This window comes from Gopherus evgoodei, chromosome 10 (assembly GCF_007399415.2).
Source record: "Gopherus evgoodei ecotype Sinaloan lineage chromosome 10, rGopEvg1_v1.p, whole genome shotgun sequence".
Lineage (NCBI taxonomy): Eukaryota > Metazoa > Chordata > Testudines > Testudinidae > Gopherus > Gopherus evgoodei.
This window is the reverse complement of record NC_044331.1, coordinates 78,460,377-78,484,264: the sequence shown is the minus strand read 5'-3', so window position 1 is coordinate 78,484,264 and position 23,888 is coordinate 78,460,377. Positions and strand designations below refer to the sequence as shown.

Sequence of the window (23,888 nt, the reverse complement as noted above, 5' to 3'; positions counted from 1 at the left end):
CCGGTCCTTGGCTGGCTCAGCCCCGGTCTTCGCTCTGCCGCGCCTGGCGCGAAAAGGGCCCCGGGCTCACAATCGCACCCCCCGGCTGGAAGAAATGGTTCAGCCCACTGCCAGAGATGGCCTCGGACTGAACCTCTGACGTGGGGGGAGTAGAGGGGTCCGGCTGGAAACACTGGAGCAGGAGGGAGACCGAGAAGCGCCACAGTCTGTCTGCCGCCCTGCTCCCCTGCCGCCCCCGCTTCCTGCCGGGCGAGCGCGCGTGGCGCAGCCCAGGCAGCGGATCGCTCCCCCTGCCGCGGGAAGGCTGTTGGTTCGGGCCGTCAGTCAGTGTCAGGCGCCCTGAGGCACGGGACGGGAGGGGTCTCGGGGAGCCGCCGGGTGAGTGTCCAGCCCCAGCCCCTCGCTGGGGGGGGTCTCCGGCCGGAGCCTCCTCACCGGCGCCGCCAGGAGGGAGTTGAGTCCGGTCCGGTCCTAGCGGGGAGGGTTAGGCCAGGTCTCTGCGGGGGGGCAGGTGTCCTGTGGGGGGGGTTAGGCCAGGTCTGTGCGGGGGGGCAGGTGTCCCTGTGGGGGGGGGTTAGGCAGGTCTGTGCGGGGGGGGCAGGTGTCCCTGTGGGGGGGGTTAGGCCAGGACTGTGCGGGGGGGCAGGTGTCCCGGGGGGGGGTTAGGCCAGGTCTTGCGGGGGGGGGCAGGTGTCCCTGTGGGGGGGGTTAGGCCAGGTCTGTGGGGGGGGCAGGTGTCCCGGGGGGAGGAGGGTTAGGCCAGGTCTCTGCGGGGGGGTAGGTGTCCCTGTGGGGGGGGTTAGGCCAGGTCTGCGGGGGGGGGGCAGGTGTCCCTGTGGGGGGGGAGTTAGGCCAGGTCTCTGCGGGGGGGGCAGGTGTCCCTGTGGGGGGGGTTAGGCCAGGTCTCTGCGGGGGGGCAGGTGTCCCTGTGGGGGGGTTAGGCCAGGTCTCTGCGGGGGGGCAGGTGTCCCTGTGGGGGGGGTTAGGCCAGGTCTGTGCGGGGGGGCAGGTGTCCCTGTGGGGGGGGGGGTAGGCCAGGTCTGTGCGGGGGGGCAGGTGTCCCTGGGGGGGGGGTTAGGCCAGGTCTGTGCGGGGGGGGGCAGGTGTCCTGTGGGGGGGGTTAGGCCAGGTCTGTGCGGGGGGGGCAGGTGTCCCGGGGGGAGGAGGGTTAGGCCAGGTCTCTGGGGGGGGGCAGGTGTCCCTGGGGGGGGGGTTAGGCCAGGTCTGTGCGGGGGGGCAGGTGTCCCGGGGGAGGAGGGTTAGGCCAGGTCTCTGCGGGGGGGGGGGCAGGTGTCCCGGTGGGGGGGGGTTAGGCCAGGTCTGTGCGGGGGGGGCAGGTGTCCCGGGGGGAGGAGGGTTAGGCCAGGTCTCTGCGGGGGGGGGGCAGGTGTCCCTGTGGGGGGGGTTAGGCCAGGTCTGTGCGGGGGGGCAGGTGTCCCTGTGGGGGGGGGTTAGGCCAGGTCTGTGCGGGGGGGGGCAGGTGTCCCTGTGGGGGGGGTTAGGCCAGGTCTGTGCGGGGGGGGCAGGTGTCCCGGGGGGAGGAGGGTTAGGCCAGGTCTCTGCGGGGGGGGGCAGGTGTCCCTGTGGGGGGGGTTAGGCCAGGTCTGTGCAGGGGGGGCAGGTGTCCCGGGGGGAGGAGGGTTAGGCCAGGTCTCTGCGGGGGGGGGGCAGGTGTCCCTGTGGGGGGGGTTAGGCCAGGTCTGTGCGGGGGGGCAGGTTTCCTGTGGGGGGGGGGTTAGGCAGGTCTGGCGGGGGGGCAGGTTGTCCCTGTGGGGGGGGGTTAGGCCAGGTCTCTGTGCGGGGGGGGCAGGTTGTCCCGGGGGGAGGAGGGTTAGGCCAGGTCTCTGCGGGGGGGGGGCAGGTGTCCCTGTGGGGGGGGGAGTTAGGCGGAGGTCTCTGCGGGGGGTAGGTTCCCTGTGGGGGGGGGGGTTAGGCCAGGTCTCTGCGGGGGTAGGTGTCCCTGTGGGGGGGTTAGGCCAGGTCTCTGCGGGGGGGGGAAGGTGTCCTCTGGGGGGGTTAGGCCAGGTCTGTGGGGGGGCAGGTGTCCCTGTGGGGGGGGGTTAGGCCAGGTCTCTGGGGGGGGGGCAGGTGTCCCGGTGGGGGGGGTTAGGCAGGTCTCGGGGGGGGGGCAGGTGTCCCTGTGGGGGGGGGGGTTAGGCCAGGTCTCTGCGGGGGGGGCAGGGGTCCCTGTGGGGGGGTTAGGCCAGGTCTCTGGGGGGGGGCAGGTGTCCCTGGGGGGGGGGGTTAGGCCAGGTCCCTGTGGGGGGGGCAGGGTCCCTGTGGGGGGGGCAGGTGTCCCTGTGGGGGGGGGTTAGGCCAGGTCTCTGCGGGGGGGGCAGGTTGTCCCTGTGTGTGGGGGGGGGTTAGGCCAGGTCTCTGCGGGGGGGCAGGTGTCCCTGTGGGGGGGGGTTCAGGCCAGGTCTCTGCGGGGGGCAGGTGTCCTGTGGGGGGGGTTAGGCCAGGTATCTGCGGGGGGGCAGGGTCCCTGTGGGGGGGGGTTAGCCAGGTCTCTGCGGGGGGGCAGGTGTCCCTGTGGGGGGGGCTTAGGCCAGGTCTCTGCAGGGAGGGCAGGTTGTCCCTGTGGGGGGGGTTTAGGCCAGGTCTCTGGGGGGGGCAGGTCCCTGTGGGGGGGGGTTAGGCCAGGTCTCTGGGGGGGCAGGTGTCCTTGTGGGGGGGGGGGTTAGGCCAGGTCTCTGGGGGGGCAGGTGTCCCTGGGGGGGGGGGAGTTAGGCCAGGTCTCTGCGGGGGGGGTAGGTGTCCCTGTGGGGGGGGGGGTAGGCCAGGTCTCTGGGGGGGGGGGGCAGGTTGTCCCTGTGGGGGGGGGTTAGGCCAGGTCTCTGCGGGGGGGGCAGGTGTCCCTGTGGGGGGGGTTAGGCCAGGTCTCTGCGGGGGGGCAGGTGTCCCTGTGGGGGGGTTAGGCCAGGTCCTCTGCGGTGGGGGGCAGGTGTCCCTGTGGGGGGGGGAGTTAGGCCAGGTCTCTGCGGGGGGGGTAGGTGTCCCTGTGGGGGGGGGAGTTAGGCCAGGTCTGTGCGGGGGGGTAGGTGTCCCTGTGGGGGGGGGTTAGGCCAGGTCTCTGCAGGGGGGTAGGTGTCCCTGTGGGGGGGGAGTTAGGCGAGGTCTCTGCGGGGGTAGGTGTCCCTGGGGGGGGGGGGGGTAGGCCAGGTCTCTGCGGGGGGTAGGTGTCCCTGTGGGGGGGGGGTTAGGCCAGGTCTCTGCGGGGGGGTAGGTGTCCCTGTGGGGGGGTTAGGCAGGTCTCTGCGGGGGGGGCATGTTGTCCCTGTGGGGGGGGTTAGGCAGTTCTTGGGGGGGGCAGGTGTCCCTGTGGGGGGGGGTTAGCCAGGTCTCTGGGGGGGCAGGTGTCCCTGTGGGGGGGGGTTAGGCCAGGTCTCGCGGGGGGGGCAGGGGTCCCTGTGGGGGGGGGTTAGGCCAGGTCTCTGGGGGGGGCAGGTGTCCCTGTGGGGGGGGGTTAGGCCAGGTCCCTGTGGGGGGGGCAGGTGTCCCTGTGGGGGGGGTTAGGCCAGGTCTCTGCGGGGGGGCAGGTGTCCCTGTGGGGGGGGGTTAGGCCAGGTCTCTGCGGGGGGGCAGGTGTCCCTGTGGGGGGGGCTTAGGCCAGGTCTCTGCGGGGGGGCAGGTGTCCCTGTGGGGGGGGTTTAGGCCAGGTCTCTGCGGGGGGGCAGGTGTCCCTGTGGGGGGGGTTTAGGCCAGGTCTCTGGGGGGGCAGGTGTCCCTGTGGGGGGGGGGTTAGGCCAGGTCTCTGGGGGGGCAGGTGTCCTTGTGGGGGGGGGGTTAGGCCAGGTCTCTGGGGGGCAGGTGTCCCTGGGGGGGGGGGGTAGGCAAGGTCTCTGCGGGGGGGGGCAGGTGTCCCTGTGGGGGGGGTTAGGCCAGGTCTCTGCGGGGGGGGCAGGTGTCCCTGTGGGGGGGGTTAGGCCAGGTCTCTGCGGGGGGGCAGGTGTCCCTGTGGGGGGGTTAGGCCAGGTCTCTGCGGGGGGGCAGGTGTCCCTGTGGGGGGGGGAGTTAGGCCAGGTCTCTGCGGGGGGGGTAGGTGTCCCTGTGGGGGGGGGAGTTAGGCCAGGTCTGTGCGGGGGGGTAGGTGTCCCTGTGGGGGGGGTTAGGCCAGGCTCTCTGCAGGGGGTAGGTGTCCTGTGGGGGGGGGAGTTAGGCGGAGGTCTCTGCGGGGGGTAGGTGTCCCTGTGGGGGGGGGGGCGGTTAGGACCAGGTCTCTGCGGGGGGTAGTTGTCCCTGTGGGGGGGGGGGTTAGGCCAGGTCTCTGCGGGGGGGGCAGGTGTCCCTGTGGGGGGGGGGGTTAGGCCAGGTCTCTGCGGTGGGGGTAGGTGTTCCCTGTGGGGGGGGTTAGGCCAGGTCTCTGCGGGGGGGCAGGTGTCCCTGTGGGGGGGTGGGGTTGTTAGGCCAGGTCTCTGCGGGGGGGACAGGTGTCCCTGTGTGTGTGTGGGAGGGGGGGTTAGGCCAGGTCCTAGCAGGGGCAGATGGGGTCAGGCAGGTCTGGGAGCGAGGGAAGGCCCCCCCCATGGGGTAGGTCAGGCCAGGTCCCAGCAGGGGCCAGGGAAGTGCCCCCATGTGGGGAGTTGGGGGTCAGGCTATGCAGGGCCGGCTTTAGGCCGATTCAGCCGATTCCCCGGAATCGGGCCCCGCACCTAAGAGGGCCCCGCACGTTAAGCGCCTTTTAAATGTTTTTTGCTTATCCCGGCTGCGATCTGCTCCGGGGTATTCCAGGGCTCCGCTCCCCTGACCAAAGCGCCGGCAGGAGCGCGGCTGCCCCGCAGCCCGGCTCTCCCAGCTGGAGCCCCGGCCAGAGCTCCGCAAGCCCCGTAGCCCCGCTCTCCCGGCCGGAGCCCCGGCCGGAACGGGGCAAGCCGCCCGGCAACCCCGCTCTCCTGGCCGGAACGGGGCAAGCCGCCCGGCAACCCCGCTCTCCTGGCCGGAACGGGGCAAGCCGCCCGGCAACCCCGCTCTCCTGGCCGGAACGGGGCAAGCCGCCCGGCAACCCCGCTCTCCTGGCCGGAACGGGGCAAGCCGCCCGGCAACCCCGCTCTCCTGGCCGGAACGGGGCAAGCCGCCCGGCAACCCCGCTCTCCTGGCCGGAACGGGGCAAGCCGCCCGGCAACCCGCTCTCCTGGCCGGAACGGGGCAAGCCGCCCGGCAAACCCCGCTCTCCTGGCCGGAACGGGGCAAGCCGCCCGGCAACCCGCTCTCCCTGGCCGGAACGGGGCAAGCTGCCCGGCAACCCCGCTCTCCCGGCCGGAACGGGGCAAGCCGCCCGGCAACCCCGCTCTCCCGGCCGGAGCCCCGGCTGGAGCGGGGCGAGCCCCGCCGCGGCCCCTGCTAGAGCCCCGGCCGGAGCGTGGCAAGCTGCCCGCCAACCCCGCTCTCCCGGTCGGAGCGCAAGCCCTACCTGCCGCCCTGCTCTCCTGGCTGGAGCTCTGGGCCCTTTCAATAGCCCCCAAAGCGCTGGGATAGCAGGGGGCTCCATGGGCTATTTAAAGGGCCGGGGCTCCAGCTGCCACCCTGTCCTTTAAATAAACACCGGAGCCCCCCTGCCCCCATGTATTCTCCAGGGCTCCCACGGCTATTTAAAAGGTCTGGGGGGGGTAGAAGCAGGGGAGCCCCAAGCCCTTTAAATAACCCCCAGAGCCTGGGATAGCGGGAGCCTTGGGTGCTTTTTAAAGGGCGAGGGCTCTAGCTGCCTCTGCTGCACTCCCTGCCCTGCTCACACCAGCCCTGCCCCCCCTGCCTGCAGCCAGCTCTGCACCCCATGCCCGCAGCCAGCCCCTGCCAACCCCCCTGCCCTGTCTCCAGCCAACCGCTGCCACACACCTCTGTGGCCCTGCCCAAAGCCAGCCATCCCCACACACAGCCCTGCCCACACCAGCCCTGCACACCCTGCCTGCCCTACCCACACCCAGCTCCACACCCCCTGCCCTGTCTCCAGCCAGTCCCTGCTTCCCCCCCCCCCCGCCTGACGCCAGCCAGTTCCGCACTCCTCTGTCTCCAGCCCTCTCAATCCCACTGCGGCCCTGCCTGAAGCCAGCCCCCCACACACCTCCCTGTCTCCAGCCAGCCCTGCACCCCTTGCCCTGCCTGCAGCCAGACCCTACCTCCAGTCAGCCCCTGCCCTGCCTCCAACCAGCCTCATGTCCACTGCTGCCCTGCAGTTCCCAGGGCAGTAACCCTGCACACCTGCTTCAATGAGGGGGGCAGGAAGCAGCTGGGACCCACACATGTGCACACCTGCAGGGAGTGGCAGGGACCCACAGATATGAAATGGCGGTCATTAATAAGCAATCAACAGCATATATGATGCAATGTACATAATATATAATTGTATTATTTATATAGTTATGGAAAGTAAATAATACATGGAAGAAACGAAAGGCTTTTTTTTTTTTTTTTTTTTTTTTTAGTCATCCCTGCCAGGGCCCCTCTGAAAATGTTCGAATTGGGCCCCGCACTTCCTAAAGCCGGCCCTGGGGCTAGGGGACAGGTGGCCCCATGAGTAGCCCCAGACTGGCTCCCAGGACAGAGAAGTTGGGTGCTGGCGGGGGAGGCGGACTGATCTCCTTTCTCATCCTTAGAAGTGTCCCTGCAGGTCCAGGCTGAGGCAGGGGCAGCATGGGGAAGCCCCCCTGGGTTGGACCCTCCACTGCTTTGGCCTTGCCCTGCCCAGGCCTGAGAATCCTGCACTAGACTCGCCCACTTGCCTAGAGAGAAAGGACCCAGCTGAGATCTGTGACTTGTAGCCTGCATGACCCTTCGGGACGTGACCTGGCCACAGAGCTGAACCTGACTCCAAGCTTCTCCGGAGGGGAAAGATCCGGGCTGGTGCTGATTGGAATGGGAGGATATTTTGGTTTCTGTTTATTATACTGATATTGGGTCCTTCCTCCCTCACCTGCAGGAGAGCTGAGGAGCCAGCTAAGCTATCACTATGAACGCCATTGTTGCCCTCTGTCATTTCTGTGAGCTCCATGGCCCTCGCACCCTCTTTTGTACAGAGGTGCTGCATTCACCACTTCCTCAGGGCGCCGGGAATGGAGACAGCCCTGGGCAAAGTGAGCAGGCAGAAGACGAAGAAGGCGGCATTCAGATGAGCAGCAGGATCCGCTCACACAGCCCAGCAGAAGGTGCTAGTGCTGACTCTAGTAGTCCAGGGCCAAAGAAGTCAGATATGTGTGAGGTGTGTATATGAACATCCTGTGTCTTTTGCTGAACTAATGGGCTTTGGGATTATCAGTGAAGGGCATGTTATTGTTTGGGAGAAAAAATAGTGCACGGAAAATGGCTTATACTTGCCCAGTGCCAGTAACAACAAAGGATCCCGAAACCCTTATAAACTCTAGATTAGATTAGAATTGTTTTGCACACCACTGACGTGCAGCCATCTGTGTAGTTAAAGCCTGACCATCAATTAACAGCAGCAACACTTAACGCAAAAGTATAAAACAGGAAATGGAAAAAATTCTGTATCCAGTTAAAATTGTAGGGCAAATGTATTCACCTGTGTGTCTGTCCGTTCCCATCGGTGCTCTTCCACTTAACTGTTCGTTCCTTTTTTATTAAGCTATTGCTAGTGTGCTTTGTGTCTCTCAAGTGGTGACAGGTTTCAGTGTGTCAGTGGATTCAGAGTTGCTTCCACCATCAGCTGAATTTGGCCAGTTGTGTAGCCAGCGTCAAATACAAAATCCAGCGAGGGAGTTAGTTATGAAAGAGGCTGTAGGAGAGAGAGGATGATTTGGTGGTTAGGACTTGGGAGACCTGGATTCAAGTCCCTGCTGTGCCACAGACTTCCTGACCAGGAATGAGTCACTCAGCCTCTCAGTGCCTCAGTTCTCAGTCTGTAAATACTTTCCTATCTCCCGGGGTGTTGTGAGGATACCTATGCTGAAGATTTAGTCATTCAGGTGCTGTGGTAATGGGGCTTCATAGAGGTACATTAGATCATTGTGTCCTACTTTACTTTACTATATGATTTTCCTTTTCTGTGGTCAGGGTTGCCGCTCTCTTGCAGCAGGACACCCTGGATATGTCAGCCATGACACAGAGACATCAATCAAATATGTCAGCCACCAGCACCCAAACCATCCTCAGCTGTTCAGCATTGTGCGTCAGGCCTGTGTCCGCAGCCTGAGTTGTGAGGTAAGTGATATGAAATGCAGGAAGAAAATCTGTGTATAGACGTGTATGCTGTTTCTGATCTAAGACTCTGCTTCACTGATGTCAGCCCCTCCTCAGCCATAGGAAGGGGTTGGAGATGGAAGGCAAGGCAAGGCAAGACACTGGATCTCAGTATTTGGCAGGAATTTTTAAAGGTGACTGCAAAAGAAAAAATACTTGACCCTGCCCTTTTTGATGCATAAAGAAGGCCTGAAAGGTTTTTTATATAAAGTTTTAGTCATTTCAGAGCTTTGATGAATTAATTTTTAATTTTCATCATCTGATCACCTCGAATGCTCTCTAGCATAAGTGTTTTAGCATACATGTTAACTAATGTTCCACCTTTATATCTAGCTGTGACACTTTTGAGTACATTTCTCAAACCTGAAGAAGAGCGCTGTATAGTTCAGTGTCACCAACCGGTTGATCACAGTCTCCTTCCTTAGAGGTTTTTAAGGTCCGGCTTGACAAAGCCCTGGTTGGGATGATTTAGTTGGGGATTGGTCCTGCTTTGAGCAGGGGGTTGGACTAGACGACCTCCTGAGGTCCCTTCCAACCCTGATATTCTATGACTGGGAAATCCTCTAGGATTGACCAGTCGATTGCGATCTCCGGTGGCGTAAAGTGGTTGCCGCTAAGGCAGACTCCCTGCCAACCCTGGCCCCATGCCACTCTCGGAAGTGGCCAGTGCAGCCCTGCAGCTGAGGGGAGCAGGGGTCTCCCTTTGCACCCCTGCCCCAGCTCTAACTCCCCTCGAGCCAGCACCCTATATCCCCTCCTACACCCCAACACTCTCCCCCAGCCCGGAGCCTCCTCCTGCACCCAAACTCCTAGACCTTGCACCCCTCACCGCCTCCTGTCCCTCAAACCATTCCCCCAGTGTCAGCCCAGATCCCCCTCCCACACTGCAGACCCCTCAGCCCCAGCCCAGAGCCTGCACCCCCTCCTGAATCCCAACCCCGTGCCCCAGCCCAGTGAAAGTGAGTGAGGGTAGGGGAGAGTGAGCGATGGGGTGTGTGTGGAGTGAGTGAGGTGGGGCTTTGGGGAAGGGGTGGGGCCACAGGGAAAGGGCAGAGTAGGTTCTGGGTTGCCCTTAGATTCAAAAGGTGATCTTAGGCATAAAAAGGTTATTGTAGTTTAAAGGTTTATCTCTTTCACCGACAGAAGTTGGTCCAGTAAGAGAGATTACCTCACCCATTTTGTCCCTCCGTCATCTGATCTGTTACTGGAGAGAACCTTTGCTAATTTTGGGATGCCTGCTCTTCACCTGAAGCAAAGGCACTTCTGAGCTCAGAGCTGTGTTTTCGCTTTCTTGTATTTGCCTCTATTTATCTTACTTATTTATTTCCAAAATAAGCCACCTCCGTGGTAGTGTTGCAGGTTGTTGTTCAGTATCGGTAAATGTTGTTTTTGACCTTTGTGGACCGATAACTTACAGCCTCTTACAAAAGGAGGGAAAACCTTACAGAAGTTGAGATTGCCCCAGCTCATGCATCCATTTAATCAATTTTGCTGTAGCAGAATATAGCGGCATTCTTAAGTTCCAGTTAACCTGAAGGTTGTGCCAGGTACATGGGGCAGCAGCGGAGATGTTTGCCTCCATCTATCAGACCTTGTATGTTGGGTGGCACTCCTGAAAGGGCTGCCCATGCCTCAGCAGGCAATACCCTAACAAGTGGAAAGCTTTGCTTGAAGAGCTCAACGTAATTTCAGTTAAGTGATGTGCTGAGCCAATGTGTTCTGTCATGTCTGTTTCCCACCAGGTCTGCCCAGGACGTGAAGGCCCCATCTTCTTTGGGGATGAGCAGCATGGCTTTGTGTTCAGCCACACCTTCTTCATCAAAGACAGCCTGGCGCGCGGCTTCCAGCGCTGGTACAGCATCATCACTATTATGATGGACCGGATCTATCTCATCAACTCCTGGCCTTTCCTGCTGGGGAAGATCCGAGGCATCATTGATGAGCTTCAGGGAAAAGCACTCAAAGTGAGTCTGCTCGAGGGAGAACACAAATAAGGTCAGAGAAGAAGGTTAAGTGGGATGGGCGTGTTCAACAGGTTGGGAGAGAACTAAAGAGTAATGTACGCAGCTAGAGCTGTAAGGGAAACTTGGGTGTCGATGCTGGGATTAAGGGGCACATAGGGATGGACCCATGCTTAGGATGCCTCAGAAGGGAAGTCAGACGACATCTCTATCCCACCTCTTTTGTTGCCTATAGGAAGGGGTTGAACTGCAAGGGAGAGAGGGGAATTGTGGTATACCTCCAAGCTCTGCCCACAAAATAAACTCACCCCATGTGAGACATTGGAATAAGGGCCACTCATAGTAGATTGGGCAGATGTTCAAATTATGATTGTGCAGCACTCAAATTCTGCTCAGTTCCTTCTTGGTGGAGCTTAACTATAGAGGCTCTGCTAGGTTTCTTGGGCTTGGCTGCTTCCAGATTGGGACAGGCAAAATAGCTCCCAAATGCCACCCACTTGTGGCACCAAAGCATGGTGTCTCCCACAGGAAATTGGGCAGATCTGTTCTTAAATTTCTCACATGAGGGATGAAATAATGTAAATGTTAACGTTAACTGTCATCGCTGGGTATCTGAGATAACACCTCTTGGAAATGAATGGGGCAGTTCACACCCGTCAGAACTATAGTAAATTTTCTAAATCACTTGGGTGCTTTAGGCTCCCCAATCCAACTTTCAAAAGTGCCTAAGTCCCATTGGAAATCAGTGGGACAAGGTGCTTTTGAAAATTGTACCCCCAGTCACTGCATACTTAGACGTTTCTGCTTCCGTTACATTCTGTTTTGAGGTTTCTTCACAACCATAAATGGTAGAGACTTACTTTTTATTTTTTTTCCATTTGTTTCTTTCTTTTAAAGCTGAGATTCTGGAGAATAAGATAGCAGCTTGAGAGAGGTGCCAGTGTGGCAAACTGCCATATACCAGCCCAGTCAAGCCTTGTCTGTAATAATGTCATTCTTCCTCTCTTTTCTGGATCTAAAGGGAAATTTTTCATTTTGTCCATCCTTCTGGTGGGAAAAGAATTTCCAGCTTGATTCTGTAGCTGATAGGAAAAAGGGGTTTATTCCACGTTAACAAGGTGCATCTGCCTAGTTGTTCCACTGTGTCATATTTACTTAAATGTCTTTTCTGTTGTCCTCTGTCTTTATTTTGTAACTTAGGTGTTTGAGGCTGAGCAGTATGGATGCCCGCAGCGAGCCCAGCGCATGAATACAGCCTTCACCCCCTTTCTGCACCAGAGGAATGGTAATGCAGCCCGTTCCCTGACATCGCTGACCAACGATGACAACCTGTGGGCATGTCTACACACTTCCTTTGCTTGGTAATGTCCTCTGTGTCTCTGGGGCCTATACCACCTATTGAAATAACAGAGACATTTCCCAGCATCCTATAATAGTGGGGACATGGAGTGAGCATCTAAGTTTTTGGTATTCCAGTACTATGTGGGGCTCTATCCCAAGAGTTAGCAGGGACTGGGCATGTTGATGCAGCAGTCTTCTTGGTCCCTTGCTTTTCCTATCGTTCTACAGCAGACATTCTGGCTGACTCAGGAGCAGCACTGACGGACTGCAGTGGGAATCATGTTTATCAGCCTCTCTGATCTAGAGGGAGAGGCTCTGCAAAGCATCAGACAAAAGTGGAAGGAGGAAATAGAGCTCTTCTTTCCCACCCTACCCCGCACCTAACTTGTGACAATAGTAACTCTGTTGTGTTGAACAGTCTGACTCTGCCATGCCCTGGTACCTTGTGCTATGCAGTATAAGATGTTTTACCCTCCAAATGGATGTGCGTTAATGAAATTTCACAGTATGCTATGCCAGTGCCAGACTCGGACTCCTCTGGAGAGATGCCATGGAGAGTGGTGTACTCCTGGAGATGTGATGGGTTTGGGTTTTTTAGGAGGGGTATAATAGTATGTTAGTGCAGCATACCAGCCTTTCTTTCCAATGCCCTTGGGTGCTGCAGTCCATTGTGAAAAGTTTTTTAGTAGTTACAACATGGGGAATTGAAGGAAAGCTCAAATGAACCACATCTCAGTGGTAGCCTGATTCTTGGTAAGCTTACTCTGCCAGGTTTCATGCTGACAGCTCTGCCCCCATCAAGCAGGCTTGATGAATGCTGATTTTTTTTTTTCCCCCTCCCCTGTCACTTTTCACTTCTCCAGGCTTTTGAAAGCCTGTGGCAGCCGACTCACGGAGAAGCTTCTGGAGGGAGCTCCCACAGAGGACACCCTAGTTCAGATGGAAAAGCTTGCAGGTGAGTCTCCAAGCTTCTAGAGCAGGGAGAACATTTCAGAATGCTTTGGATGGGAAAACTGTGAACATCTGTTCATTGCATCCACAGCATAAGTACTATTTGCCTCTGTCATCCTGTGATACAACTTGCCTAATGACTCATGTCCTCCTGCGTGGAAAGAAATCTGATGTGAAAATAAGACCTGTGGAGGTTTAATGTCTCCCTGTGTGCATTCATTATTTGCATATTGACCTCATATTACCATGCTATCTGTACCTTTTAGCTGGGATGTACCTAATAATGTGTCTGACTGGCAAAGAGAGGTTACTATGGCATGACATGAGGCTTTCCTCTTTCTTGCTAGTTCACAAGCTTCCTAAATATCTAGAAATATGGATTTCCCACACTGATCAGTCCATCTACTCAAATATCTGCATAGCCCGCTTCAAGGAGCGGCTGGTCCCTTCAAAGGAAGGATACAGAAAGCTCCATAGGGTATTTGGCCAATTGTGCAGTGTTCTGTCTGGGGCGAACACCAAAGAGTCAGGAAGTAAGTTGTCATTTTATGCTCTGAAGCATGAGTTTTGATTACTTATTACCTTAGTTTGCATAATAAGCTGCAAATACTACTATCATGAAAAGGCCCACCCATTTCTCCCCTCCCTCCCAAAATTGGCCACAGCGAGTCAAGTGTGAAACAATACTAGACGATGTTCAGAAGTTGAGCTCTGGGGCAGTTGTTGTATCTGGAGGGAACATAACAAATGATCTTTCTCTTCTCTTGGAGACCTGAAAGAAGAGTCAGAAGGCTGGGATGGCTCAGAGGGAGAAGAAGAGAAGCCTTCTGCCCAGCCAGATGTTGTGGAAGGGCGGGAGCTAACTAAATGCCCAACAGACACATCTCTGGTGTCAGATTGCAGCAGCTGGAATGTAGCTTCCAGAAGGCTGTCTGTCTTCCGGTCCCTCAGGCACATGAGACAGGTAGGAAAGGAGACTGGAGTATTTGGCTGGGTGCTTTCTGACCTATGCACCGGCAAAGCCTTTATTCAGAAGAGAATGGCTACTTACTGCCATATTTTGTTTTTTACACGCACACCATTTTCTTCTGGGATCTAAAGTCAGTTTTTCTTTCCTGGTACCTGTTTTATCTACCTCTAAATGTCAGCAATGCTGCTCAGACAGGAGTCAGCAAAGAACTTGTAAACCATCTTGCATCTGAAGCATGGGGGGTTGTCACGATTATAAGGTGAACTGCATCTCTAACTCCTCTTGGTGTGAGGGCGCCCGTTCTAGGTCTCCGGCATCTAGCTGTCACTTGTCTTTCAGGGAGGAATTGTGCTATTCTCTCAGAGATCAGGCCCTGAGTTGCAGTCCCCTATGTGTCAGGTATGATTTACCCAGCAGGTCTGATTTATGTCCAGCCCTGCACTTCTATACCCTCTGAGAGCCATGGCAGTGGTTTAATACAGTGACAAACCAACCTCTTTAGAGCAAAGTATTCTTTAGTTAAAACAAAAACATTTAAGAGAAAATTTCCCCTGAAAAATTATAAAGCAGACTGTAGGCATGTCTAGCTTTTCCCTCAGGCTTCCCAGAATCTGGGAAAGCCTGATTTCTTTAGATCCCCGGAGTCTCTGTCTGTCAGCCTCTCTCCCTGAGAGAGGCTCTTGAATGTTTTAGACTGTTTGTCTGAAGCCCCCCAGCCTGGCAAGACAAGGCTCATAACTCGTTGGGGACAGGATCCTCGAAACTCACAGCTTGCTCCTTTGTCTTCCAGGCATATGCTTAGTGCAGCTTGTCTAGGACTATCATGGGGCTTTCCTGTTTGTGCTGCCACAGCCCCCGCTTAAGTTAGATCAATGCATTTGTAGAAGAAATTCTAATAACTCTCCCTAGTTGTACAGAAACTTTAGTTCACTGATCAAGTCACTTACAATGGTATGAATATTGTTTGTAGATTAACACAGCTCTCCACACCTGTCAAAGTTGGCAAACGGGGCAATGGTAATGAGGGTTAGGCATTTTCATCCCCGGACCAGTAGTATGAACACAGCACAGGTCAGTAGTGATTGAAAGTTGTTGTCAAGTATTGGCAGTTTGGCCTGTAGGAAGTGGTAAGTCTCAGTCCTGCTCCAAATGAGCAAGTGTCTGTCTTGCCCAAACTACCAGCACAGTTGGCATGGATTGGCCCACTCGTTGGCAGCCTCAGCTGAGAGACCAAGGAGTGTGTGAATGGCCCTGAGAACTGAGCTGTTCTCTTACCTGTGGTTAGAACTGAATTTCATCCTAGGTTGTGGTCAGGAATGTTGGCAGGGAAGTATGTGCTACTGTGCTTGCTCTGAGATAGAGGGCTGAAGTCATACTGTGATGATTGGGCCTGTAAATTGACCCTAACTGTGAGTGCAACAGTAAAAAGTGAGTGAAAGTTTTTGTAAAATGTGCAATAACCTATAACACCAAATGTTGATGGGAAAAGGGGCAAAAGGGAGACTCAGTCCAAATCAAAAGGCCTACTGATATAATTCAAGGACTGTCTTAAAATGTGCCTGGCAAAGTGTGGAAGCAGAAATCAATGGACCAAAATTGGTGTGTCAGAAATTAGTCCTAATAAATGAACAAAATAACGAGGGGATTGGCTGTTCCACCCATTGCTTTTTGGGGGCTCTTAAAAAGAAAGATGTTTGGGGGAAATTAGCAGAAGGAAAAAGCTGTCTGACAACAACCGCGGCAGTCAGTTTTACCAGCATGGCTGCCACTGTCTCCTGAGATCCCCGGATCTACTGAAGCACCATTGGGCCATCGGTGTTCTGATCCCAAAAGATCTGACCAGAGTGGGCCAGGGAGAGGAACGCAGATGCCATCATCACTTCCACTGGCTCTAGCTGACTCCCAAACACCCCCTGCGTGTGAGACTGTCTCCCTTCACTCCTTGTGTCCCCCTTTTCCTTCCTTGTCTCATTTCTTTTGCATTCTGTTTAATAAAAGCCCAGCTAAGACTGCAATACTGCTATCAGCCTGTGACCAGAAAGGCAAATAGAAGCAATGCCCCAAACTGTCCGATGCTGGTACCAGTTTTCCAGGTCTCCCAAGTGGCTGATAAGACTGTGTGCTGTACCTGTTGTTTTCCAGCAGTGAGATTGCAAGTGAAAGTCAGCACCAGAGGCTGAAGCTGCATTTTCTATTTGTGGTGTTCGCTTCTTTCCCCTTTTGTGTGGGTTTCTCTTGTTTTGTCTTCTAGGAAACAAAATAAAACTTTGACAACAGCAATAACAACTCCTCCAGCCCATTTCAACTAACTCCCCCCTGCAAAAGACAGTATTAAAAATGGTGATAACTATCTAAAAGACTGTCAAACAAGGGTTTTTTCCCTTCTAAAGGCTCTTTGCAGTGAAAGAGCGAGAACAATGGATATGGTTTCAAATAAAGCCTTACTTAACACTTTACATTTCACGTCCTTTAACTGTTTTCCTTCTGTTCTGTATCTTTAATGAAGGTTAAAAATTACTTTTAATCATGTTTTTGGTATGCATTAAGCAGGCGGAGGTCTCTGTATACCAAACCCTGAACCTTGTTTCCAGCTGTTTAATGTTGGACAGAGACAGGGTCATATTAACACCTCTTTGAGCCCATATATTCCATCTAAATTAATACAAGAGCCCCACCGGGCTGTCAGTCTAGCATCTTTCACCGACACTAAAATACATATTTAGATTTGTGCTGTATGCAGTAGACTTAATGGTAATAGTTCACTAGCATTTCCAATATGTAATCAATAACATGGCTGGAAGGCTGCTTTGCAGACATGCTTGTGATGGACTAAAATAGTGAAGGAGAGTAGTAGAATATCCAAGTAAACTCAAGATTAACTTGTTTCAGGTCCTGGGGGCATCAGCTTTCCGCATGCTGGCATGGCACGTATTAATGGGGAACCAGGTCATCTGGAAAGCACGAGATGCAGATCTCATCCAGTCTGCCTTTGACATCCTACGGGTAAGAACTTGTTTCTTCATCTCCCTGTTGCATCTTCTTCCATAGTTGTTTAACAGTTTAGCCCCTCAAATTTACCTGCCTCTAAAAATATAATCTGGTGCGGAATGTGCTCCAAATTCTATTAGCGTTTAAAACAAAAAATGCTGCTTTGTTACCAAAACTTTAAATTAAAAAAACCCAGCACCGCTATTGTTTATGTAGGGCCTGTAGTAATTAGTGTCTTGCTATTGTGTAACAACCAGCAGCAAGAGAACTGATCTGTTTGAAATAATCACGCTTCTTCTGAGCAGTGAAGAAAACGTCACCGAGTAGAACTGAAAAAGAGGGTACTGCTACCTCTCTTATTCCAAAGGTTTCTAGGAGACTTTTCCCCTTTGAAGGCTCCATATTGCAGCCCTTAAGCCTCTAAGCCAAGGAGGGCTGGGAGTGGTTCCCTGCTCAGCCTCGTATTGTCCGAAGGGAGTCTTTCAAGCCAAGTGAGATACTTCCATCTCCCAGAGTCAGCGCAAGCTGCCTTAGCAGCCCTCCGAGATGCCACCAGCCTGACAAGTGAGACAGAAACTTGGACGTGAATCTGGGCCCATATCTATTTAGTTCTAAAGCTTCTCTTGCCATGTTTGTTTCCTTCTGCAGACCATGCTGCCTGTAGGCTGTGTTCGGATTATCCCCTACAGTGACCACTATGAAGAGGCATATCGGTGTAACTTTCTGGGGCTCAGCCCCCATGTGCATATCCCACCCCACATACTGTCATCTGGTAAGAGCCTGCTCCTGAACTAGCTCCTCTCCCTGTTGTCTATGTTAAAATACCTTGTGAAGGCAAAGAGTTGTCAACGAAAGCCCAGCATCCTTGAATGAACTAGAACCAGTGCCCCTTTGTGATGTTTTCCAAGTGACCTTACCCGATCTATTGCTGAGGGACATTGCATGATCATTGCTTGCAGTGGGCTCAATGACTAGAAATCCCAGTTCCTGGTTAATAAGAGGCTAATGCTGCTGTATATGGACCAAACACTGCAGCCTGCCAGAGTAGCACTCAGTTTATATGCACACACATAAATCTGTGACAAGCTGCTGTGTGTGGTGGGTTTGTGTGAGAGATTAACCTAAAGGTGTTTTAAACTTTGCCCTTTGTCAGCCTTTCTGAATGGGATCCTAAACAAATACAGCAACAGTATGGGTCCAATCCAATTCCCACTCAAGTCAAATGGAGTCTTTCCATTGGCTTCAATGGAAGTTCGATCAGAGCCTTAGTGAGCAAAAGGTTTAAAAGACAGAGAACATCGTAGATGTTAGTCAGTAAAGTCTTGGCCAGAGCTGGTTGTTGGTTTTTACTATAAATTAATTCCTTTTACGGCAGGGGTGCAGGTGGTTGCTATTATATTTCCAAGATTTATTAAGTTAACATCAGCAAGCCAGAGATCTCCCCAGCCAACTCTTTTAGGACTCTTAGGTGCAAGTTATCTGGACCTGCTGATTTTAAAAATGCTTACCTAAGTAGATGTTTTAACATCCTCCTTTGTTACTAATGGACAGGAAGGTATTTTATCATCCCCTTATGATGCAATTATATCATCCTGCTTCTTTCCAAATACAAAACAGAAATATATATTGAATGCTTCTGCCTTTTTTGCATCATTAACAATGTTACCATTTCTGTGTAGTAATGTTATGCCATTGAAAGGATTTCTTTTGTTCCTAATATAGTTTAAAAACTTCTTCTTATTGTCTTTAGCCCTGCCAGCCATATTTCCCCTCAATGTCTTTAGCTTTTTTACATTTCATAATTTCTAATTTATATTGATTGCCATCTAGATTACTTTTTTTTGATTTGTTATATTTCAAATTGCTGGTTCACTGACGAAGTGAAGGCAAATGGGCTTTTAGCCAAAGTTGTCCTCTTTCTTAAATGTGGAGTCATGATTTTTTGGCCATCTAATACATTCTTCTCAAAGAACTCCCAATTTTCATTCACATTTTTTTGCAGTCTAAACTTTTCCTCATGATTAGTTTTGCTCACAATTTCCTTCCACTTTGGAGAAATTAGCCCTTCTGAAGCACAGAGTATATATATTTTGATATATTATTTTTCATATAGATTGTTGGTTTTAATATGCTGGGGGGTTTATCATCACTCTAGAATTTGCTGTCATTGTGGAAGTCCGCACTGCCACCCAGTGCAGCCTCTACCCGGTCTTGTTTGATGATGAGCAGCCCCTCAGCAAGTACGAGTTTGTGGTCACCAGTGGCAGCCCTGTGGCAGCAGACCGAGGTGGGTGCTTTGGAAAGGTGGAACTCTGTCAGGAGAGGCCTAGGCCACTGTGGCCGGAATAGAATCTCTATCTGTAGCTGTTAGCATTCTTTCATCAGCATTTGGCTGTGTGGGCTTATTCTTGTGGTCTGGCTGCTAAGAAAGTTTGTATGCAAGGCCATGTTGGTACACAAATATGGTCTTAGAGAACTTGATTTTCTCTAGATAAGCAGGCTGTTGGAATGCTGTTAATTATATAGGATTTGCCATACTAGCTCAGCAGGTTGTTTAATCTTCTTCAGAGAAGAGGAAGAACCTTCTATAACTCACCTGGCCTACAATAATGTATCTAGAGAGATACTTTCCTGATCCATGATGAACAGTCTGTGCTGTGAAACATGTCATTTCCCTTAACTCATGCAAGCGTAGTCTAATCTGCTAGTCAGCCAGATAATGATAAAATTATCTAACTCCAGTGTCTGATACTGACTTCCTGTGACTGTGAACGACAAGGACTAAATTCAGCTTTACCTGGTTTTTTAAAAAGTGCCTGATACTCCCATGCTGAGAGTTTAATTTTACCTACAAACTACTCTTTCCAAGTGGGCCTGTCATTCGGACTGGGTGTGACCCAAAGGCACTTTTGTAGACCGTGCATTCAGTATTTTCAGAGCAATCCTTTTTTAATTTAGAAGAGCTGTTTTCATAGGCTCTAAGTAGGCACATGATTGATCCCCTCTCTCCTCTCACACTCCTTTAAGGATGTGGGTGTAAGAGAGCTAAAACAGGGATTCCTCAACAGCACTGCAGAAGACCTTACTGCATTCCAGAAGCTGCTGCAAGTCCCCAGCTATGGCTGGAGGATCCTACTAGCACATCTACAGTTCCATACGGCTTCTTTCAGAACATTGGTTCTATTGTGGAAGGCAAGGGAGCAGCTGAGGGCTGTTATCTTTCCTCTTGTAATACCACTGAATTTCCTCTTGGCCCAAGAAGGGATTTGGGTTGATTAGTCATCTAAGAACCCTGCCTTCACTTAGACGAGCTTTGCTGCCGTTGTTCAATGCTCTGGCTCTGTTCAGAGGGAGTTTATTCCTTTAATGCACTGAATCAGAGCAGTGGTGAAAAGTGCATGCAGGTTAATGCTCTGGAACTAGTGTTGAAAGGGGCCAGAGGCATTCTGTGCCCCTGAGCTGTAGTCCACTGAGCCTTAGACAAGCATAGGCGTCCCATGTTAACGGTTGGTAAAGGCATTAAAAGTGGACGATCTGTTGTTCCTCTTGTGACCCTTTTCCCTGTGCTTGCAGTTGGCCCTACCATCTTGAACAAGATTGAAGCTGCTCTGACTAACCAGAATCTTTCTGTAGACGTTGTGGATCAGTGCCTTGTCTGCCTGAAGGAGGAGTGGATGAAGTAAGAGGCAACTGCTTTGTTTCTGTGAAACAGCTTTAGATATTTGTTAGTGTAATCTCATCAAGATATTCCAAAGGGTTTTCCAGAGACACTGGTAGGATAACCAACTTGCATGTTCATCACTTTATACAGGACCAGTTCGTAGCCAGTTGACCTTTGACGTTAGTTATGAGCCCCACTCTCTGGAGAGCAGTATGATCTGGGCACAGAATTGGGAGCTAGGGAGCCCTAGTTCTAATCCTAGCTTTGATACTAACTCCCTCAGTGGCCTTGGGCAAGTCTCTTTTAACCTCTGTGCCTCAATCTCCCCAATTGTGATGCTAGTCTACAAGACCAATCTTGCTTACCTCCCCAAAGTGTCAGGATTCAAGAGCTGTCTCCATCTTCAAAGCTCGTTGCACATGTATATTGGGCTCTGAATGTCCACCAAGATCTACAGCAGGTAACTGTGCTAAACAGATAACATGGTGTTGTGCCTTCACATGCAGCGCCTATGGACAAGTGGTTACAGTGGAAGATGGAACAATTGGGAGAAATAATTCATGGCCCCAGTGTGGTTTTAGCATAATTTGAAAGCTAGGAGGGAGCTGGATGTGCACATTCAGTGGGAGGCTGTTCCTAGTGTGCAGGATGGCATGGAGGAAGGCATAAAGGAAAACGGGAAAGGGAAAATTCAGAATTGTTAAATATTATCCGGGCTGGAAGTGGCTAATAATTATGTCCAATTCCCTTTTCCAAACCTCTGAGCATAAGAGGAGCTCCTTTGGGATTTTCCTTTTGATGCTTCATTAGCATCTTGTTGCACAGAATCATTGGGTACGAAAGAGAAACTTGCAGTGCTGCCTATGCCTGTATCTGAAACATAATGTGTACTAATGCATCGCCCGTGACAGGATTTTTTTGTTTCTGCAGTAAAGTGAAGGTCCTCTTTAAATTCACCAAAGTAGACAGTCGACCGAAGGAGGACACTCAAAAACTGCTCAGCATTCTGGGGGCGGCTGAGGAAGACAATGTCAAGCTCCTCAAGTTCTGGATGACTGGCCTGAGCAAGACGTACAAGTCGCACCTGATGTCAACGGTCCGCAGTCCAACCTCTTTGGAGTCTCGGAACTAGCCGGGAATGCCTGGCCTCACTTGCTGCCTTCGAATACCTGCAGGGAACCGAGAGGTTTTTGAGCCTTCAGCATGCACATCATGTGAATAGTGAAACACCATTGAACCTCGTACTGCCCTCAGGTTAACTTTAAGAGTTCTAGTTTTAGGCTTTTGAATTGCTGTGAGACTGTGCTCCTAAGAGTGCATGTAATTAGTGCTGCTCTCTGCCTCCAGATAGGGCTCTCGACTCCAGCTCCACTCTGAACCTAGCCTGCAAACTGAAGTCTAATTCAGTGTAACTCAAGCAACGAGTAAACCAGTCAGTGGCCTTGTGCCAGCCTTATCACTAATGGGGTGACAGTAGAACTCCTGCAGCTCTGGATTTTATCTTGGATGTTGTCATAAATAGATGTCTTGATGTTTGGGACTGCAGAGAGACAAAAACAATTTGGACATAATATCACTGTAGGTCCCACCTTAACATCTCCATAGATTAGAGGAGCAAAGAAGCAACAAAAATCTTAGGTGTGTGACTGGGGTTACTACATCTGAACCGTAGTTATGGAACACTCCTATCATTACTTTCTAAAACCACTTCGTGCTCAGTAGATTTGGCTGGATCTGAAGAACTTCATGACTTATGCTACAACAGAGAATTGCAGAGGACTCTTATTTATGTTGTTCCACGTTCTTAATAGCCTAACTTTAAAACCACGCTTTAGGTTTGGTCCAGAAATCTGCTACAGTCCAAAATTGTAAGTGACATAAGGATTGTCTCAAAGCGCACACTGAATGATGATGTGTAGGCAAAGTTCCGTTTTATTTTTTGCTTAAGGATGTAAGATTTCAAGCACAGAGGGCACTTTATCCTGGACAAGCGCTTCTTACCTTTCTCCTCCCCTCAGAAGTGCTCCACTGCTCTCTGTATTCTAACGTTCCAGGTAGTGTGTGGTTAAGCAGGAAACAGCCAGTTTACAGAATCTCCCTCGCTGTGAAGTAGCCAGTTTGAAGTCTGCTAATACCATGGCAAGGAGAGCATGCACAAGAAGAGCAGCATCATCTGTGCATCTTTTAGCTACTGACTTTGGCTCTTAGTGAACATCTTACTGTAAAGGAATTACTGTATTTCTAATTTTATCCTAGGGTATTGTTGGAAATCTTGACAGGACTAGAGACTTTAAAAATAAAAAAGGCAAAGTGTGTTGTAATTCCATTGAACCAATGTGTTTGCATTTTAACAAGAACCAGAGCTGGTATTCAAACCCATCTGCAGGTTCTGTTTTTATGTATATTTAGTACCTGGGTATTTTTGTCAATAACATCTGTAAAAATGGCAACAAGCATTAAAACTCAATAAGAGCTATTTTTGTAAAATGGAGAGAACCTGATTTGTCTTGATGTTTAAGTATTTTAAAACTGGATTGGACATAAGAGCAGCAATTTAACCATGGGACTTCTCTTGCACTAGCTCCCAGAGTTTGGACTGCAGAACCTTTTATGTCTTTTTGTTCTTAGATTCTGCCGCTTGTGTGTAAGAAACAGTTATTCCCAGCTGGCTTTAATCCCAAGCAGCCGATTTGTCAGTTCCGAGGTTCTTGACTCTGCACAGCCTTCCCAGGAAGATGACACAGCCAGTGTGTACATAACCCAGGGGAGAGATGATTATCCTGTTATTTCAGAAACTGTCCAGCTTGATTAACTTCAAGGTTCATAATCAACATAAACATAGAGCAAATGCAAGAATTTTCACATCAGCAATGTTCTTGTAGCTCTAAGTGTGCAGCCAGGACTGCTGGTTTCACTGAAGCTACAGCTGGAATTAACCCATTGTTCTTAGCCTGAGTTAATTGATTAATGGAAGATGGGGTGGGGGGAAATAGTGTCATCAAGTGCCATCTTTCCCTCTAACTGATGTTCACCGAAGGGAGAGGGGAGTAAGGGCTTTAGCCCTGCAGGGTATTAAAGCTCCACACTTTGGCTACTGGAGCAGGCAGTGCCTGGCCCAGCTCCTCAGGGTGGGGTGGTAGGGAGGGAGTGCCACATCCACCCCTTATTCACCTTAGCAGACCACCCAGTCTGTCTCAGTTGGGAGGGGGCATACCCAAAAATTATAATGGGGGGGTGCATGCAGAGGGTCTCTAGGGGCTGTGTACAGTGAGGGGAGTAGGTAGGGGGGTAGCTAGGGGCTGTGTGCAGCACAGAGGGGGTCTCTCAGGATGACAAGAGATGAGTGGGGCATTGTGTGGCTGGCTGGGGCTAGCTTTGGGTGCAGGGAAGGAGGAAGCTAGGAGCTCTGCTGCATGGCAGGTAGCTCAGGGTGGCAGGGGGAGGGCAGGTGCGTATGGGCCTGGGGAGTAACTCAGGATACAGGGATAGGGTATCTAGCGCCTGTGTTCGGGCAAGGGGATAGCCTGGGGTGCAGGGAGGGGTTAGGGGCGGTGTGTGGGCACGGGGGTAGCTCAGGATGCAGGGAGTGGGGTAACTAGCTAGAGGGCTCCACACTGTGTGGCATGTTCCTCTTCTTCCCCCCACCCCCCGGCAAGGCATAATGTTTAGGGGGGGCCAAGGCCAGCCCCCAAAAAGGGCATTCCACCCAGATCTACCCTGCCCCAAGCTGCACTGCCTCCAGCCATTCCCCTGGTCACAGTTTGGGTTGCGGGAAGGGACTCTGGGCTGAGGTAGGGGGTTGGGATGTGGGAAGGGGTAGGCACCC

At 52.6% G+C, this 23,888-nt stretch overlaps 1 protein-coding gene across 2 annotated transcripts; it reads left to right on the top strand.

Moving 5' to 3' along the window:
- The first annotated feature begins 259 nt into the window (after positions 1-259).
- FLCN (folliculin) lies at positions 260-22,558 on the top strand. Of its 2 annotated transcripts, none has more exons than XM_030576847.1 (12): positions 260-378; positions 6,914-7,192; positions 8,005-8,151; positions 9,933-10,154; positions 11,352-11,512; positions 12,356-12,447; positions 13,214-13,407; positions 16,303-16,416; positions 17,050-17,173; positions 18,557-18,688; positions 19,975-20,080; positions 20,993-22,558. In XM_030576847.1, the coding sequence occupies exons 2-12, from the start codon at positions 6,944-6,946 to the stop codon at positions 21,192-21,194; spliced, it is 1,743 nt and encodes a 580-aa protein (XP_030432707.1). In that variant the 5' UTR covers positions 260-378; positions 6,914-6,943; the 3' UTR covers positions 21,195-22,558. The 2 variants fall into 2 exon arrangements, with proteins under 2 accessions (XP_030432707.1, XP_030432709.1); XM_030576849.1 differs by lacking the exon at positions 260-378 and adding an exon at positions 397-493.
- Positions 22,559-23,888: the final 1,330 nt, after the last annotated feature.

Bases quoted from the DNA above. Each gene is read 5' to 3' on its own strand.
- FLCN (XM_030576847.1), top strand. From the start codon at position 6,944: ATGAACGCCATTGTTGCCCTCTGTCATTTCTGTGAGCTCCATGGCCCT. The intron at 7,193-8,004 runs GTGTGTATATGA...TTCTGTGGTCAG, and splicing joins AGAAGTCAGATATGTGTGAG to GGTTGCCGCTCTCTTGCAGC. The intron at 16,417-17,049 runs GTAAGAACTTGT...TTCCTTCTGCAG, and splicing joins CTGCCTTTGACATCCTACGG to ACCATGCTGCCTGTAGGCTG.